General features: G+C 43.1%; 1 protein-coding gene across 2 annotated transcripts in view; it reads right to left on the reverse strand.

Annotated features, from left to right (window-relative positions):
• SLC34A2 (solute carrier family 34 member 2) overlaps nt 1-19,030 on the reverse strand; it is a 41,978-nt gene that overhangs the window by 16,325 nt on the left and 6,623 nt on the right. For both annotated transcript variants that reach the window (XM_039361512.1, XM_039361513.1), the window contains exons 2-7: nt 12,807-12,918; nt 12,536-12,670; nt 10,361-10,489; nt 4,316-4,459; nt 2,849-2,960; nt 475-670 (exon numbers count right to left, since the gene is read on the reverse strand). In XM_039361512.1, coding sequence (XP_039217446.1) covers nt 475-670; nt 2,849-2,960; nt 4,316-4,459; nt 10,361-10,489; nt 12,536-12,670; nt 12,807-12,915 — 825 coding nt within the window. In that variant the 5' untranslated portion in view covers nt 12,916-12,918. The remainder of the gene's footprint in view (nt 1-474; nt 671-2,848; nt 2,961-4,315; nt 4,460-10,360; nt 10,490-12,535; nt 12,671-12,806; nt 12,919-19,030) is intronic.

Consider the following 19,030-nt stretch of genomic DNA (forward strand, 5'->3'; position numbering starts at 1 on the left):
TGCAAGAAGTATAAATCCTTCCCTTCCCCACCACCCAGCCAGAGCTGAAGAAGCTTCTGGGATGAGAAGCAAAACATCTTCAAAGAAAAGACAAGAAAGTTCAGTTGCCCCTTGAAAAAGCACCATTGAGGACACAGATAAACCTGCAAGTGGCCTCAATGACACTCTAAAAGAAGGCAAATGACCAGCTGTCTGCAAGGAGTATAACTCCTTCCAAACCCCACCATCCAGTCAGAGCTGAAGAAGCTTCTGGGATGAGAAGCGAAATGTCTTCAAAAAAAACCAAGAAAGTTCAGTTGCCTCCTGAAAAAAGGCACTTTTGGGACAACCAGGACCCTGGATGATGAAGAATCTCCACAGATGTTACGGAGTGATATTTTTTTTTTCATTCCTAGCATGGCATTCATGAAGGGCCAATACAGGTCTGATTAACCTGTTCTAGTAAACATTAAATCAAAAAGGGAAGACGTTTACCTGGATGATGAGTTTTGTAAAGGGATCTGTGATGACTTTTAGTAATTCCGGGGCGTTTTCCCCACTCTCCAGCTGAAACGAGTCCACAATAAGACTGGTCAGGCGGTAGAGATACTGAGAGACAATTTCAAGGGGCAACAGGACAAACACGGAAAGCCAGTTAAAGAAATCGTGGACAGTGGCGCCAGCGAAGGCCCTGGAGAAAAACAAACAAACAAATGAAGAGCGATCAGAAGAAATCCAGCAAAAGGACAACCAAAGACATCGAAAGAGGTTCAACAAAATAATATATTCTTTTTTTCTGAAAATCTACAATGGAGAACATAGGTTACAGGTTCTGCTTTTCTACATTCCTTGCTTCACGGATTTTCTGGAATAAGAGTGGAACGTATAATGGGACAACACAATGATAATTGGTAAGGTTTGTTGTTCTCGTCAAATTGATTCCCTCCCCCTTTTTTATGACCCTTTAATCCCTTTATTCGGGGTGGAGTTGGGAACGGCTGAATGGACCTGAGCGTTTACTGGCTGGATGTCCTTCCTGATGCCTACATGGAGTTAGCAGCAGATATTTCCTATTTGTGCCCCCATAGCTGGCTAGGATTGAACTCTCAACCTTGCGAGTGGGAGGCGAGCGTCTTCGCCTCTAGGCTACCGTGCCCCTCTGCTCAAATTGAACGAATGGTGATTATTTCATAAAAAGGTTCCCAAATTCAGGGGGAATCTGAGTTTATGAAGGTGCCATTCTGAACAGAGCTTCTACCGAGCTGAAGAGTTATATAAAATAAATCCACTTCTACTCAGCTACGGTACGATTCCAGGAAAGATTGTTAAATCATTTGTTAAATCCACAGGCCACCTGCTCCAAACACACTTAGGGCAGCTCGGATTCTAGTTAAAGGAAGGGCTTTTGAGGAAATGATTTTTAAATCTTTCTTCCCGTTGACCCTTTGCTTAAAGCTCTGAAGAAGGTCAGCCAGACTTGTTTTGAGGAGTATAAGAGAAGACGCAGTCCTTGGCATACAAAAATGAATTCTGAAAATATTGGAAGAGGTTACGTGCCAAAAATTGCAACTCAAGGGCTATTTCACTGATGTCTACTAAAGGCAGGGGAAGACATAGATTGCCATAAGAAAACAAATCGCTTGGATCAGCGGGCTTATGAGTTTATGCAAGATTTTAACACTGATGAATAAACTAAGAAAAATTACAAGTTGCTTGGATAGATGCAAGGCCAATCAAAACCTTCATCCTTTCCAATATCCTTTCCTTTCATTGGCATAACTGTCAGGGCTTGTGGTAACTTATAACTAAAGTGCAGAGATAACCAGGTTGGGGAAAGCAGAGAACAGGAAAAACTCAAGGAATTATTTATCATTTAAGTATAAGACAGATATTTTTCTGTTGGCTTTTTGCCTGTCTAAAAGGACAACCAGGGGCTGTTTTTCCCTTTCTCCTGCATTATAGTATAGCTACGGTGGTTCCCAGTTGCAATGTATGGCTGTGAAAGTTGGACCATAAGAAAGGCTGAGCGCCAAAGAATTGAGGCCTTTGAACTATGGTGCTGGAGAAGACTCCTGCGAGTCCCCTGGACTGCAAGGTGATCCAACTGGTCAGTCCTACAGGAGATCAACCCCGACTGCTCTTTAGAAGGCCAGATCCTGAAGTTGAAACTCAAGTACTTGGCCACCTAATGAAAAGGAAGGACTCACTGGAGAAGGGCCGATGCTGGGAAAGATGGAGGGCAACAGAAGAAGGGGACGACAGAGAATGAGGTGGCTGGATGGAGTCACTGAAGCAGGAGGCGTGAGCTTAGATGGACTCCAGAAGATGGTAGAGGACAGGAAGGCCTGAAGGAACGTTGTCCATGGGGTTGCGATGGGTCGGACACGACTTCGCAACTAACAACAACAACAACACGGTGGTGATGATGATATAATAGGCTTTTTACGAAGGAGTTTTATTGCATTGATGCACAGATAGTGGTTAAATGAGTTTTGCCTCATTTTACGACCTTCCTCGCCACAGTTCTTAAGTGAATCACTGCAGTTGTTAAGTTAGTAACCTGGCTGTTAAGTGAATTTAGCTTTCCCATTGATTTTGCTTATCACAAAATGATTCCCGAACAGTGCAACCGTCATAAATACAAGTCAGCTGTCAAGCGTCTTGATTTTGATCAGGCGACCTGCAGATGCTGCAATGGTCATAACTGTGGAAAACGGTTCTAACTCACGTTTTTCGGTGTTGTTGGTCACTAAACAAGCTGTTGGAAGTTGAGATGATGACGAATTGCATTAACATTTAGATTTTGCTAGTTTTATAGGCATTATTATCCTGATTGCTACTATCGTGCCTTAAGATAAGAATCTGATACCTTCTAAATTCATTCCTGTCACCAGCCTGCATGAGTGCCACAATGGTGTTTGTCACCGAAGTCCCAATGTTGGCTCCCATTATGATCGGGATAGCATGCTTAACATTCAACACTGCAAAAATAAATAGGCAATAATAATAAGTACAGGTGACAGTGGGATGAATGAGACAAATGGGTTCACACCTGACTGCTTCAATATTAGACAGCCCCTCAAATATTGGAAGACTGCTATCATGTTTCCCCCAGATCAACCCCAAGTAAGTTTGGAGAAAAGATAGTTCTCTAGTGTTTGGTTTACATGTGGAAAGAAACATGCAAGATGAACCACCAGGAAAACATTTTCAATACAATACAATAATTTAATTTATCAAGTGATTATTAAGCGGGTGCTCTGTTTTACACCAGCAGACTTCCCTTTTTTTCCTCTTGTTCATATTTTTTTTCCTTGAGGAAACGACTGAAACAGGAGTTGCGCAATTACAAATTGAGCCCGCCTCTCGCTGAAGATTGAGTCCATTTCTGTCGAGGACTGCAAAGGAATAATCTTTATGGTATCTTCTCATTTAAAGAAGGATGTCGCAAATTGCTATCATGTGTGCTTTTCTTCAACCCAAAGTTGCTTTTTACAGGAGGCAACTGGACTTTCTTATTTTTCTTTGAAGATGTTTCGCCTTTTGTCCCAGAAGCTTCTTCAGCTCTGGCTGGATGATGGGGAATGGAAGGATTTATACTCCTTGCAGACAGCTGGTCATTTGCCTCCCTTTAGAGAGTCGTTGAAGCCACTTGGAGGGTAGGAAATGGAAAGATTTATACTCTTTGCAGACAGCTGGTCATTTGCATCCTTTTCGAGAGTCGTTGAGGCCACTTGGAGGGTGGGAAATGGAAAGATTTATACTCCTTGTAGACAGCTGGTCATTTGCATCCTTTTAGAGAGTCATTGAGGCCACTTGGAGATTTGTCTGTGTCTTCAGAGTCACCTGAGTGGTGCAAATGGGTGTGGAGCACAGTCCTTTCAGCAGTTCCAAGAATCCCCCACACCCATTTGCATTACTCAGGTGACTCTGAGGACACAGAGAAACCCCCAAGTGGCCTCAACGACTCTCTAAAAGAAGGCAAATGACTAGCTGTCTACAAGGAGTATAAATCTTCCATTTCCCCCACCATTTGGTTAGAGCTGAAGAAGCTTCTGGGATAAGAAGCGAAACGGCTTCAGATTAAAAACAAAGTCCAGTTGCCTCCTGAAACAAAGCACCTTTGGAACAACCCTGACCTGGATGATGGAGAATCTCCAGAGACACTGGTAGGGAAAAATGATACCAGCAGAATTGCCCCTCCTGTTTAAAATACCCATTAGTTGTATGACAGGCTATTTCTGAGTTGACCGCTGTCTTTGATTTCCCTGTTTTGCAGCTACCCAACTCCCAAAATGAGTTATAACATCCAAAACCTGTTACATGGTTGACTCACGTGAAGAAGACACCATGCTGACAATGATGGAGGAAGATGTGCTGGAACTTTGCACCATCACGGTCACCAGGACGCCAATGACCAGCCCTGCCACGGGATTGGATAAGACAGAACCATCCTTGAAAATGTCCCCTGCGGCTTTGCCTGTAAAAATAACAAATTTCAGGTAGTTTTCAACTCACAACAGTTCATTTAGTCACTGTTCAAAGGTGCAACAGCTCTGGGAAAAAAAATGACTTATGACCATTTTAGACACCACCATTGCAGCATCCCTGTGGCCACGTGAACAAAATTTGGATGCTTAGTGACCGGTTCATATTTATGATGGTTGCAGTGCCCCAGGGTCATGTGATCCCTTTTTGTGACCTTATTATACACAAAGTCAGTGGGGAAACCATAGTCACTTAAGTAGCCTGTTACTAACTTAACAACTGGAGTGATTCATTTAACAACTGCGGCAAGAAACGGGGCAAAATTCACTTAAGAAATGTTTCGCTTAGCGACAAAATTTTGGGCTCCGTTATGGTCATAAATGGAGGACTATCTGTATTACAGCTTTAAATAACCTTCATAATACTGGAACCTCCATAACAATAAGAACTATACCTGGAGATGATCTGATGCTCCTCACAAGGTGTGAACCATAGCATAAAGGACAGAGGTTTATATTTGTTAGAAATTCTGTTCATATAAAACAAAGGTCCCAACCTTTTGGGCACCAGGGACCAGTTCCGTGGAGAGAGGTTTTTCCACGGACTGGAGGGAGTGTGGTTTTGTGTATTGCCTACATCTGACAGATGGGGCTTTGCTGGTTTGTGTGGACTGGTTGCTGGAATGCTGCAGCCCAGTACCAGTCCATGGACTGGGGGTTGGGGACCCCTGATATAAAGCACCACACAGAGCAAACAAACAGCACAATCACCATGTGCTTTATTGCTCAACTATTTAACCGTAACAGGAAACAGGAAACTCTGCTTAGAACAAAAGAGCATCGAGTATATACCATAGATCCAAACTTGTAAACACTGCCACCTACTGGCTGGATACTACTGTAGTTGTTGCATATAAAGCACACACAGAGCAAACAAAGAGTACTGTCACCATGTGCTTTACTGCTCAACTATTTAACCGTAAGAAGAAACAGGAAACTCTGCTTAGAACAAAAGAGCATCGAGTATATACCATAGAGCCAAACTTGTAAACACTGCCATCTACTGGCTGAATACTACTGTAGTTGTAGCATAGAAATACATTCCAACAACATTATTTTGCCAGTCTTTCAAAGAGATGAAAAAGTGTCCATTAAATTGTATTTAACTACAATACGTGTCTCCATAGCATGCGAGTCTTGCAGGAAAGACTTCTTAACTGATGAAGATTACAGTGGTTCCTACAGCTTTTTGCATATGGGTGTATATACCGATCGACCTATTTCAGCTGTCTGTGAATGGTGTTTTATCTATTCAATCTCACGCATAAGAAATTCTTCATCACAATATGCGTTACCAAACACTTTAGACACAAGATTAAGAGATTAGTTTGGGTAAGACATCACGTCCTAGATTGTCAGAATACCTGCAAGTGATTACAACAATGCAGGTTGAAGGAAAGAAACAAGGTCTCCTCCGCACCACACCCACAATATCCTCCTGTGATTGACAGCTCTTATGCCCAGGGTGCCTCAAAGAGGCTTGCTGTGTTCAACTAAGCAAGCTCAGGTAAGCTGAGTTTAGCCAGCCTCACTCCGAGAACTCCTTTGAGGTATTAATGCTCTGCCTACAGAGTCTTTCAAGGGTCTCAGTATGAAATGTCGGATGGAAGAAATAGTAAGAGTAATAATAGTAGTAGTAGTAGTAGTAGTAGTAGTAGTAGTAGTAATAACATAACATAACACCCCAGACTTAACAATTGTTGATAAGAAAGACAAAAAAGTCTGGATAGTGGATGTGGCAGTGCCTGGAGACAGCAGAATAGACGAGAAAGAACTGGAGAAGATAACAAAATACAAAGACCTACAAATAGAAATAGAAAGACTGTGGCAAAAGCAAGCAAGGGTAGTACCAATAATCATAGGCTCCTTGGGTGCAATCCCAAAACAACTGGAGCACCACTTGAACACCATTGGCATTGACAAATTTGCTATTAGTCAATTGCAAAAGGCGGCCTTATTAGGAACTGCTTCCATCCTGCGACGATACCTGTAATACCATCAAACATCCACATCTGCCTATCCCAGGTCCTGGGTAAGGACTCGATAGGTAGACAAAATGCCAAATCCAATCTGAACATTTGGCTGACTGTGCGATGATCCATAATAATAATAAAGTTGGAAGGGACCTTGGAGGTCATCTAGTCCAACCCCCTGCTCAGGCAGGAAACCCTATACCATTTCGGACAGATGGCTGTCGTCTCTTCTTAAAGACCTCCAGTGTTTGAACATTCACCGCTTCTGGAGGCAGGGTGTTCCACGGGTTAATCGTTCTAACTGTGAGAAAGTTTCTCCTTAGTTCTAAGTTGAGTCAATTGACTCATTCTAGTAATGAGTCAATTGACAGCTAATCTCCGAAATGGCATCTCAGTTCGCAAAAAACCTGGGAAAAAAACATCTCGGAGTATTCAAAGTGACTGCACCTTAATTGACGTTATAAATAAATCTGGGAAATTCCTCTTTTAGTTTTCTGTGTTTGATCTAGTCAAACATTAAACATGCCTTATTGAAATGGGCATTGTTCTGGTTTCCTTGGTCTTGTCCATCTGGCTGAGGTTTAGCAAGGAGTGAACAAGGATGCCACGGCGCAAAACATCCCCTACAACAGGGGTCTTCAAACGTGGCCCTTTGATGACTTGTGGACTTCAACTCCCAGAATTTCTCAGCCAGCGTGCCTGGCTGAGGAATTTTGGGAGTTGAAGTCCACAAGTCGTCAAAGGGCCAAGTTTGAAGACCCCTGCCCTACAATGTGTGTTTTGCTTTCTTTGTGGTCTCTTCCTCCCAAAGATACTTTTATCTGAAAGGCAACTGGACTTTCTGAGTTTACTTTAAGAGGTTTCACTTCTCGTCCAAGAAGCTTCTTCAGTTCTAAGTAACTGGCGGGGAATGGAACGGAACAGAAGAAGTTTCTTGGAGATGTCTTAAAAGAAAAATCAGAAAGTCCAGTTGCCTTTCAAATAAAAGACCCCCTTTGCAACAACCATGACTTGGATGGCTGAGAACCTCCATAGATATTTAAGGACTTAGATGCATCTTCTCATGTCTTCCAGCCTAAATGACAGTCACGAGGATCCCAAAGGTGCTTTTTCAAGAGGCCACTGGACTTCCCTGTTTTTCTCTAAAGAACGTTTCAGAGCTGAAGAAGCTTCTGGGATGAGAAGCGAAATGTCTTCAGAGACAAACAAGGGAGTCCAGTGGCCTCTTGGAAAAGCACCTTTGAGTCAACCATGACTTGGATGACAGAGAACCTCCGTAGACAGTCATGAGGATCTGCCCTTTAGAATTCCATCAGTGGTTGGATGAATTTATAAAGATGTTCTGCTGGGGAACTGATCTGTTTTAGATAAATGCGTTCCTTGGATACAAGCCAGTTAGACATCGCCTCTAATCAAAGCAAGTTTTCCATATGAACCCAAGATCAAGGCCAAGCAATCAGCATAGAGTTTGTTCAGGACTGCAGAGTCCCAGGTTCGAGATCCCTCCTTCAGCTATGGAGCTTCCCTGGATGACTTTGGCCCCTGCCTTTTCTCTCTGCCCAGTCTAACCCACAAAATCGTTGCCACACTAAATGGGGTGTGACCTTCTATCCGTAGGCTGCCAGAAGCTTCTTAGAACAGTGTTTACCAACCTCGGCAATGTCAAGATGGATGGAGTCCAAGGCTGGTTGGGGATTTCTGAGAACTGAAGTCCACTCATCTTAAAGTTTGTTGACACACTGCCTTGGAGGAAAGATTAATCACTACAGGTAATCCTCAGCTAATGAGAGCAATAGTCTTGCCTATAATGAAGTCTGGGTGTGAGAATTGGACACTAAAAAAGGCTATTTGAAGAAGAATTGACGCCTTTGGACTATAAATTATTGCATATACCCTGGGCAGTCAGAGCAATCAACAGAGAGACGCTGAATCATATAAAACCAGAAGCTTCACTAGAAGCCAACAACACAGGGCTACGTCTGATGTACTTTGCCCGTGTCTTGTGTGCAAATTCATTGGAGAAGTCCATGATGCCAGGAATGCTTAGTGGAACAAGCAAAGAACACGCTGGCTTGATAGCATCACAGCCGATTCAACGATGAACATCCAGCAACTGAAGGAAAACACTGTGATTGACAGGGTAGCACGGAGAGGACTTGCCTATAAAGTTTTCAAGAGTCAGACACATCTGACTGGTTAAAACTACTATTGATCCTCAGCTTAACAATCATAATTGACCCTGGAATTATGGCTGGCTAAGCAGATCGTCATGTCACCTCCCTAATTTTGTGGTAGTCATTAAAGAAATCGCCGTGGTTCTTAAACAAATCCACAGTCATTAGGTGAACACGTAACAGAATAACAACATTGGAAGAGATCTTAGAGGTCTTCCAGTCCAACCCCCTGCTCAGGCAGGACACCCTATACCATTTCAGACAACTGGTTGTTCAATCTCTTCTTAAAAACTTCCAGTGTTGGAGCACCCACTTCTGGAGGCAGGTTGTTCCATTGGTTAATTGTCCACACTGTCTGGAAATTTCTCCTTGGTTCCAGGTTGCTTCTCTCTTTGGTTATTTTCCACCCGTTGCTTCTTGTCCTGCCTTCAGGGGCTTCGGAGAATAGCTTGACCCATTCCTCTTCTTTGGGGCAGCCCCTCAGATATTGGAACACAACTATCCTGTCACCCCTGGTTCTTCTTTTCATTAAACTAAACACGGGGTGTTTCCTGCAACCGCGCTTCCTATCTTTTCGTTTTTGCCAGAAATTGGAAGTAAATGCTGCTTTTTGTGGGAAAAGTTGTAAATGGCAGTCATGATTGTGGGATTGAGTGACCAAAATACAATCGCATGGCCACGGGGGTGGGGAGACCTTGCAACTCCAGCACGTCTATCCACAGAGAATCCAGCTATCTAAAATTGCTATCCATAGTACCACTAATCCCGATTATGTAATAGGGTTTTTTTTGGGCCAGATTTAATAATAATAATAATAAAGTTGGAAGGGACCTTGGAGGTCATCTAGTCCAACCCCCTGTTCAGGCAGGAAACCCTATACCATTTCTGACAAATGGCTGTCCAGTTTCTTCTTGAAAACTTCCAGTGCTGGAGCATTCACCGCTTTTGGAGGCAGGTTGTTCCACTGGTTAATTGTTCTAACTGTCAGGAAGTTTCTCCTTAGTTCTAGGTTGCTTCTCTCCTTGGTTAGTTTCCACCCGTTGCTTCTTGTCCTGCCTTCAGGCGCCTTGGAAAACAGCTTGATTCCCTCTTCTTTGGGGCAGCCCTTGAGATACTGGAACACTGCTATCATGTCCCCCCTCGTCCTTCTCTTCATTAAACTAGACATACCCAATTCCAGCAACCGTTCCTCATATGTTTTAGCCTCCAGTCCCCTGATCATCTTTGTTGCTCTTCTCTGTACTCTTTCTAGAGTCTCAACATCTTTTTTACATCGTGGTGACCAAAACTGGATGCAGTATTCCAAGTGTGGCCTTACCAAGGCCTTACCAAGGCCTTTACCTTGTAAAGTGGTATTAATACTTCACGTGATCTTGATTCTATCCCTTTGTTAATGCAGCCTAGCACTTTGTTGGCTTTTTTGGCAGCTGCAGCACACGGCTGGCTTCTATTTAAATAATGGTCCATAGGACTTTTGTTTTTTGATTCTTTTTGAACTGTCCTAGGTGCTCGCCGTAGATAAAGCTTTATTTGCATATTGCTCTGTCTTGAAGGGCGATGCTTTTGGAGACGCAGTGCTTCAAAAGCTTTATTCTGCAGCTGTGGAGACAACAGACTTTGTGTACCCTTCAATCAAGCACATTGGGAGAGTTGTGTTAGTGACACAGACTTGAAATTCTTGTCTTACCTCCGACTAATTGGAAGGCCGAGCTGAGCACATCCAAGGAGCACACGAAAAAGTAAAGCAATCCCAGCAGGAGAATAAATTTCACGATGCCTCGCAAAATATAGAGGGCTTTGTGTTTCCCATCCAGCTCTGGAAAGACAAAGCGAAAATTCATGTGCAATTAGCAGCAGTTATTAAGTGTTCCATCTCAAGGATCTTAAATATAAGTTCAGGGTGTCAAGGCTGGTATCCTGTGGATAATAAACCCAAAGGAATGTTCTCGTTATTAAAATTTAACTTTAGTTAAAAGGAGGTGTTTTTTTCCCCCCTTTTTTACGAAGCTTTAAAAGACAGCTGTATTTAAAAGGGCCCTTTACTTTGAAAGAGGAAATACCAATCCGTGTTTAGATTCTTTTATCAATATCTCTCGTCCTATTTCATGTAGCAAAAAATAAAAAAATGAAAAAGGCAAGGGTTTATTGTCACAGGAATGGCCTGCCATCGGAAAAGGGAATCTCTCTTCCTGGTTCCAACCAAATACATCCAAAGGCTATCAGGAGGGGGCCATAAGAGGTCTGGAGGGAGGGCAGAAGGTGGTGCCTTGAAGATCCCACTCCCCAAGACCTTGAACCCAGGGGGTCTCCCTGGCAAAAATCTCAGGGAAGCCACCCTAGACCAGGTGTCTTCATCAAGAAAGGCTGAGCTGGACCGTCTCCCGGAGCCTCCACGAGCTACCCCTTTGCAGCGTGGCCGTTGGTGCCAGACCATCCCTGGCAAGCGGTGGCACCAGCCGCAGAGCAGGGCGATGGGGAACGCAAGGACGGCTGTTTTCGCTCCAGCTGGTCACGTGCAAAGAGAATGATTCCCTCCGCCTTCCACCGCTTGCCAGGGACGGTCTGGCACCAACGGCCACGCTGCGAAGGGGTAGCTCATGGAGGCTCCGGGAGACGGTCCAGTAACAATTAAGTAGATTGTTTTGATCCCAGGATGGTGGCACACCCAATCAGAACACAGCCAAGCTCCCACCCAATCAGTTCATACCCCCACTGGCAGTTAAAAGGAAGAAACAGCTAAGACCACACATTGCTCCTCGAAGCACGAAGCTGAAAACACCAGCCTGAAGATGACGAATGGGACTTCGTCGCAACATCGCCAAGACACTTCCAATTTTACGCGGGAGAAAACCCGAATAACCAAAGACCTACATACAAACACCCGCGAAAACCTCAGAAAACATCTAGCTGTCTGTCTGTCTGTCTGTCTGTCTGTCTGTCTGTCTGTCTATCTATCTATCTATCTATCTAATCTATCTCTGTATCTATCTATCTGTCTATCTATCTATCTATCTATCTATCTATCTATCTATCTATCTATCTATCTATCTATCTATCTATCTATCTATCTATCTATCTATCTACAGAGAGAGAGAAAGAAAAAGAGAGAGAGATAATATACCCAAAATCAAGTCCATAACCAATGTTAGGCCCCATAGAGAGTTTATTATATACTGTAAAAAAAAATAAAAAATTCAAATGGTTGCTTTTTCCTTCTAGACATCTAGACATCTCTTTTGATGCATGACCTTTGAACATACTTAAGTACAGTAACATTAATTCATAAAACATATCAAGGTTCAGGCAAATAGAGATAGATAGATAGATAGATAGATAGATAGATAGATAGATAGATAGATAGATAGATAGATAGATAGATAAATGCATGGATGCATGATGGATGGAGATAGATGATAGAGAGATAGATAGATAATAGATAGATAAATAGATGGACAGATAGTGATATGTCGATATGTAAATATGTATGCCTGATAATATTTGCAGAATTTTTGGTGCTGTGCACTAACTGAGTCTCAGTTAAGAGAATATCAAATGTGGAGGAAGAGGTTATCACTTAATACTGGTTTGTTATCATTTTGTTGTGGTGCGTCGTGCCCCATTTTGTCCTTCCAGTCAGCCATTTGTTTTCCAAGCAAAGAAACAAAACAGAGAAGACAGAATATTGGGGTTATGAATGAAAAAAAAAATAATGCCATCAAGAACAAAACAGAAACACACCCAAATGGCCTTTTCCATTTTTTTCCAGATGTAGAACACCCAATGAGAAGAAATTAGAAGGAAGACGGCAGAACTTGGAGGAACGGAAACAAATGCCATCCATTCTCTGATGATAGAGCCTTACCTGACCATTGGATTCCAGTATCCTGAAGCTCCGGGAGGCTCCACGGGTCTTCTTCTTCTTCGGATTCAGTGGTCAAAGCAATGGTGGAATACGCAGGCAAAAGTTCCAGCTGATTCCCCAGGGAAATGGCCCCATCTGATGGACCAAACAAGCAAGCCAACATTATCATCGGTCCACCCATGTGGGATGTGGATGTATTAAAAAAAACTGGTTGTATTGGAGATACAGGAGAAAGGAGAGGATAGATCAGAAGAATGGACTTTAGTGGTACCTTTAGTGTCTTTCGTCTCTTTTTCAGACATGATCTCCTTGGATTTTGAGGAAGGTTCTTCAATATATTTATTGGTGTCTGTGTCCTCCAGTTCAGGCCACGGAGCCATGTCCTGCAAGACATTGAGGCAGAAGAGAAAGCTCAATATGAATGCTTCACTACCATATTTCTAAGGGTTCGTTATGTCAGACTTGGAGAAACAGAAATCCATTCCTTAAAAGCAACTGGTTTAGTCGCTAACCATCATCTAATGTATCTGAGCAAGTTGGCCAACTTCGTTGGTTCTTCTGGTTAGAAGTTAAGCAGGGTTAGGCCTGTTAGGATTTAGATGGGAGATTTCTAAGGAATCCCCGGGGCTGTAGGCTAGACTGTGTCCCTGAAGAAAATATCATTAATAAAGGAGAAAACATTTGTAGCTCAAGGTTGACATGAGAGGACCTTGGTGCTCTCTGAGCTTGCTTGTTTTCTTGCAGACGTTTCATGAACCAAACTAGGTAACATCATCAGTGCTAGGAGGGAGGTGGGTTTGCAGAAAGGGGGAGGAGGAGGAGGAGGAGGACGACGACGACGACGACTGTGGGGTCCTTGGTGCTCTCTGAGCTTGCTTGTTTTCTTGTAGACATTTCATGACCCAAATTAGGTAACACCATCAGCGCTAGTCTGATGGATTGAGAAGCTCCACAGATATCCAACACTGGAGGTTTTTAAGAAGAGATTGGACAACCATTTGTCCAGAATGGTATAGGATCTCCTGCTTGAGCAGAGGGTTGGACTAGAAGACCTCCAAGATCCCTTCCAACTCTGTTAATCTAGTACTCTATTCTTCTTGAATCATTGATGCCGCTTAGCTACCTTTGGCTCAGCTTGAAAAACTAAGCAGGGCCAGACCTAGTTAACTCTTGGTTGGGGGACATCTGAGGAGGCCTGTAAGAAACAATATGGAAGTATATTTCCATACCATTTTCAACAACATGGAGAAGTCCTTGAGGTTAGCAGCGGTTCCATTTGTCTTGAAGGACAGGGCGATTCCTCTATATTCTCTAGCTCAGTGGTTCTCAAGCTTTTTAATGCCGTGACCCCCAACCGGTCGTAAGTTGAGGACTACTCAACCGGTCGTAAGTCGAGGACTACTCAACCGGTCGTAAGTCGAGGACTACTCAACTGGTGCAGCACCGTTTGCAGAAGGGGACTTTTGGCGGGCTCAGCAGGGCAGAGACAGCCTGGACAATTCCTATTGGCTTTTGAAAGCCAATAGAATTAGACTCTATTCAAGAGAGTCTATTCTATTGGCTTTCAAAAGCCAATAGAATAAAAGGGAGTAGCACAGCTAAGGAAAAGGGGGAAAAAAATGGCAGACTGTGTTGTTTGGCGACCCCCGTGAAATGGTCGTTCGACCCCAAATGGGGTGCCGACCCACAGGTTGAGAACCATTGCTCTAGCTTGAGATCCTTTTGTTTCTTCAGCTTTGTGAGACTTTAGGGGTGTGTGTGTGTGGATAATATTCCTATGGGTGGGGCTTTCCAGCAATGCCCAGCCTACAACTTGGTGGCTGCCCATGTGCCACTCTGCTGACGTGCGTCTCTGGCGCAATGGCATCCTGTTACCAAATTCCAGAACGTTTTCAGGAACCCTTGCCCAGATTAAAATGCAATAGTAAGATGGAGGGAGGAAGAAAATTGCGGAAGCGTCTTCAGTGCTGAAGAAATTGCTGCTTAAGGAAGGTGATCTTCCTAAATGCTCAAAGCTTTCTGGAGGGAAAAGCAGTGTTTTCATTACCCTCCAGATGTTGTGGGTGCTCTGGATGTTTTTAAGAAGGGTGTTAAGGTTCTACATTTAGGCAAGAAAAACCAAATGCACAGGTATAGTATAGGAGGTGCCTTGCTCAATAGTAGTAACCGTGAGAGGGATCTCGGAGTCCTAGTGGACAATCATTTAAATGTGAGCCAGCAGTGTGCTGCAGTTGCCAACAAAGCCAACACAGTGCTGGGCTGCATTAACAGAGGGATAGACTCAAGATCACGTGAAGTGTTAATACCACTTTACAAGGCCTTGGTAAGGCCACACTTGGAATACTGCATCCAGTTTGGTCACCACCATGTAAAAAAGATGTTGAGACTCTAGAAAGAGTACAGAAAAGAGCAACAAAGATGATCAGAGGACTGGAAGCTAAAACATACAAGGAACGGTTGCTGGAATTGGGTATGTCTAGTTTAACGAAGAGAAGGACGAGAGGGGACAGGATAGCAGTCTTCCAGTATCTCAGGGGCTGCCCCAAAGAAGAGGGAGTCAAGCTATTCTCCAAAGCGCCGGAAGGCAGGACAAGAAGCGACGGATGGAAACTAATCCACGAGAGAAGCAACCTAGAACTAAGGAGAAACTTCCTGACAGTGAGAACAATTAATATTGCTGGGACTTTTAATGATTTCCTGCTCACAGCGTTTCTCGGGATGGGTGGGCTGCTGTAGGAACAAACAAAGAAGTTGAGTAATGGTGGAAGGAGATTCAAAGAGGTGGAATGAGACAACAGCTTCCCTCATTGGGGAAGTTCTTCCTCCATAGTTCTGGCGGAGAAAAAAAAGTTGCAGAACTCCTTCGGCTACTTCCCACGCCTCTTGCGAGTCCCAGGAACACCTGGGAACACACCTGATCTCACATTGATACAGTTCCTGAAAGTGGAAAAGATCCACTTTGGCACCAGGTCTGTCCTTAAGCTCAGAAGACAAGCCGTAGAACATTTGGGTTGCTTAACGAGTTAATTTTCCACGCATTGCATCTTTTGAGGCTAGATCTGGAATTTTACGGTTACAAGGATGGAGGTAGCTAGAAGCCTCTTCCCCGATCTCCCTTTCCTTTCCCTTGATCTGCCATTTTTATGACTAGCAAACACTTTAATTTTGCCATCTAATAATAATAATAATAATAAAGTTGGAGGGAGGTCTTCTAGTCCAACCCCCTGCTCAGCCAGGAAACCCTATATCATTTCAGACAAATGGTTATCTAGTCTCTTCTTAAACACTTCCAGTGTTGGAGAAGGGAGGGAGGGAGGAAGGAAGGAAGGAAGGATAGAGAGAGATGGAGGGAGGCAGGAAAGAATGAGGGAGGGAGGGAGGGAGGGAGGGAGGGAGGAAGGAAGGAAGGAAGGAAGGAAGGAAGGATAGAGAGAGATGGAGGGAGGCAGGCAAGAAGGAGGGAGGGAGGGAGTGAGGGAGTGAGTAAGTAAGTAAGTAAGTAAGTTTGGTTTAGGGATGAAATGGTATAGGGCAGGCTTTCTGCTTGAACAGGGGTTGGACTAGAAGACCTCCAAGGACCCTTTCAACTCTATTATTCTGCATGAAAACTTTTTCCCCCCAATGAATTCAGGGGTTCTTAAAAGAACTTGAAAGAACCGTGCCTAAACAGAGTTACATTTATAGTAGAAATAAATGAGTTCACTTCTTTTGACTCTGCTTTTTGGACAGAATTCCCCAAGAGATTTTTTTTTTTTTATCATTTCCTCTAGGGCAGAAAGAAATAGGAACCTCTGTACTAACTTCTATGTGCCTACAAAGTATTGTTTGTGACTCGCCAGCCATAACAGCACCATGAAAGAACAAACAGTACTAGAACTTCACATGGTAAAATAACCTGTTTTTCTTTAAAAAAAAAAACACCTCAAAATTACAGAGGGATGAACACAGTAAAATTGAAGAGAAGCCCTGAGAAGAAGTTACATCGGTGGAAAGAAACCGACAAAACTTTCAAAGCGCTTATTATTAACTCCGCAAGCAATTAAGACTTTTAAAACTGCATATTCTGTTCAGGGTTTCAGGGAGCTTAGAAGAGCGAGGTTTGTTATAACCTCTTTCAAACAGTTTATTCAGTATAAAATATATTCACGATGTAGGATCTCTCTGTGTCTATCTATGTATTTATTTTGATCCATCTAGACGGGTGCTTGGAGGCGACCCCGGGATGATTTAGAACTAATTAATTTTATTTCAATAATACTGGAGTTCGACAAGAAGGAAGCTTCTATATATAGGTTAACCCCCAACCCCATTAAAGGATCCGTTACACGACATAGAAAGCTTTTTGAATTCGGCACTACCTTGGAAATACAACTATAATGAGTTGCCAGGATCTTTTTACTCACTTAGGCTAGTTCTGTACCTCCAGTTGACCCCTAATTCGGTTCTGTCAGGATTAAATTACTGTATAATGCACTCAGTGTAAGCTGCCCTTGGAAATGTTTTGGAAACTGCAAAACTGTAAACGGGTACAAAATGAGTATTAAATGTTCCAATCATATTACACTGTTCTGTATTATTTATGTTGGCTGGTCATTTGGGTGGGGGGGAGGGAACCCATCCAGGAAACTGTTGGGAGACCTCTCTAAATGGATTCAAGCATTAAGATCAGTGTGGGAATTGTTACTTTTTGTATATATATATATATATACATAGCACCACAGATCAAACGGAACGTACTGTCACCATGTGCTTTACTGCTTAACTGTTTTAACTAGATCAGGAAGCAGGAAACTCTGCTTAGAACAAAAAAGCATAGAGTTTATACCATAGATCCAAACTTGTAAACACTGCCATCTACTGGCTGAATGCTACTGTAGTTGTTGCACAAAAATACATCCCAACAGTAACCAAGAACTTATAAAAAATGTATAGCTCTTCAATTTTACTGTTTCAGCTTCCATCTTGACTTCTTAACCGCCTCTGTAGATACACACAGGTGTCTCGTTTTCTCAGAAGAGATGCCAGATCTTTAAACGTTATTGTGTTACCAGTGCTGATTTAGGAAACTAAAACTGAAAGCATAGAGGTAGTCCTCGGCTTACGTCCACAACTGAGCCCAAATTTTATGTGGCTAAGAGAAACGTTTTGCTCCATTTTTCCACCTTTCTCACCACAGTTGTCAAGTGGATCACTGTAGTTGTTAAGTTAATGACAAGTGAATCTGGCTTCCCCCCACTGAGTTGGCTTGTCAGAAGGTTGCAAGAGGGGATCACGTGACCCCGGGGGACGCTGCAAACTGTCATAAATATGAGTCAGTTGCCAAGCGTCCTAATTTTGATCCCATGAGCCCAGGGATGCTGCAATGGTGGTAAAGGTGAAAAATGGTCATGCTTTTTTTCAGTGCCGTTGTAATTTTGAACAGTCACTAAATGAATTGTTATAAGTCGAGGACCACCTGTATTTCTTTACCCCCACATTGGTACTTGCGGAAAGCTTCCTGAGACGCTGTTCTTTGTCTCTCATTTTCTCTCTCTCTCTCATTTTCTCTCTCATTCTTTCTTTCATTTTCTCTCTCTCTCATTCTCTTTCTCATTCTCTCTCTTTCATTCTCTTTCTCATTCTCTCTCATTCTCTTTCTCATTCTCTTTCTCATTCTCTCTTTTTCATTCTCTTTCTCATTCTCTCTCATTCTCTTTCTCATTCTCTCTCTCTCTCTCTCTCTCTCTCTCTGTGTCATCTCTCTCTCTCTCTCCATCTATATCTGTCTGGTAATGAAATGTTCAGAAACCAACCCACCACAAGCTCGGAGAACTGACATCCACCCTCATATGGAGCTCCCTCAACTATTCATTTGATTTAACCTCCAGAACCCTCTACTCTCTTTCTTCCCCTTCTCTGCACTCTTTCCAGAATCTCAGCATCTTGGATGCAGTACAGGCAGCTCTTGACTTACGGTCACCATTAAGCCCAACATTTCTGATGCTAAGTGAGGCATCTGTTATGTGAGTTTTGACCCATTTTATGGTCTCCGTTGTTAAGTGAATCACTGCAGTGGATTGGTGGTTAAGTGAATCCGGCTGTCTCCCCCTTGACTTCGCTGGTCGAACAGTTGCAAAAGGGGATCACATGACCCCGGGACACTGTGACCGCCGTAAATATGAACCGGTTGCCAAGAGTCTGAATTTTGATCACGTGAACATGGGGATGCTGCAACGGTCATAAGTGTGAAAAACGGCCGTAAGTCGCATTTTGTTAGTGCCGTTGTAACTTGGAACGGTCACTAAGTGTACATCAAGAACTACCTGTATTTCAACTCTGGCCTTATTAGTGCAGTATGGAGAAGACCTCATGATTGATCTAGATCCAGCATAGGAATAAGTAAGAAACCAGACCGTTCAAAGTACCAATCAATAGGAGAACCAATCAGCTGCTCAGAATTCAAATATACCTCCAAACAAACAACCAATCGCACGGCCAACTGACCCCACTAGCTCA

This window comes from Crotalus tigris, unplaced genomic scaffold (assembly GCF_016545835.1).
Source record: "Crotalus tigris isolate CLP2741 ecotype Arizona unplaced genomic scaffold, ASM1654583v1 scf7180000019298.7629538967:1458412, whole genome shotgun sequence".
Lineage (NCBI taxonomy): Eukaryota > Metazoa > Chordata > Lepidosauria > Squamata > Viperidae > Crotalus > Crotalus tigris.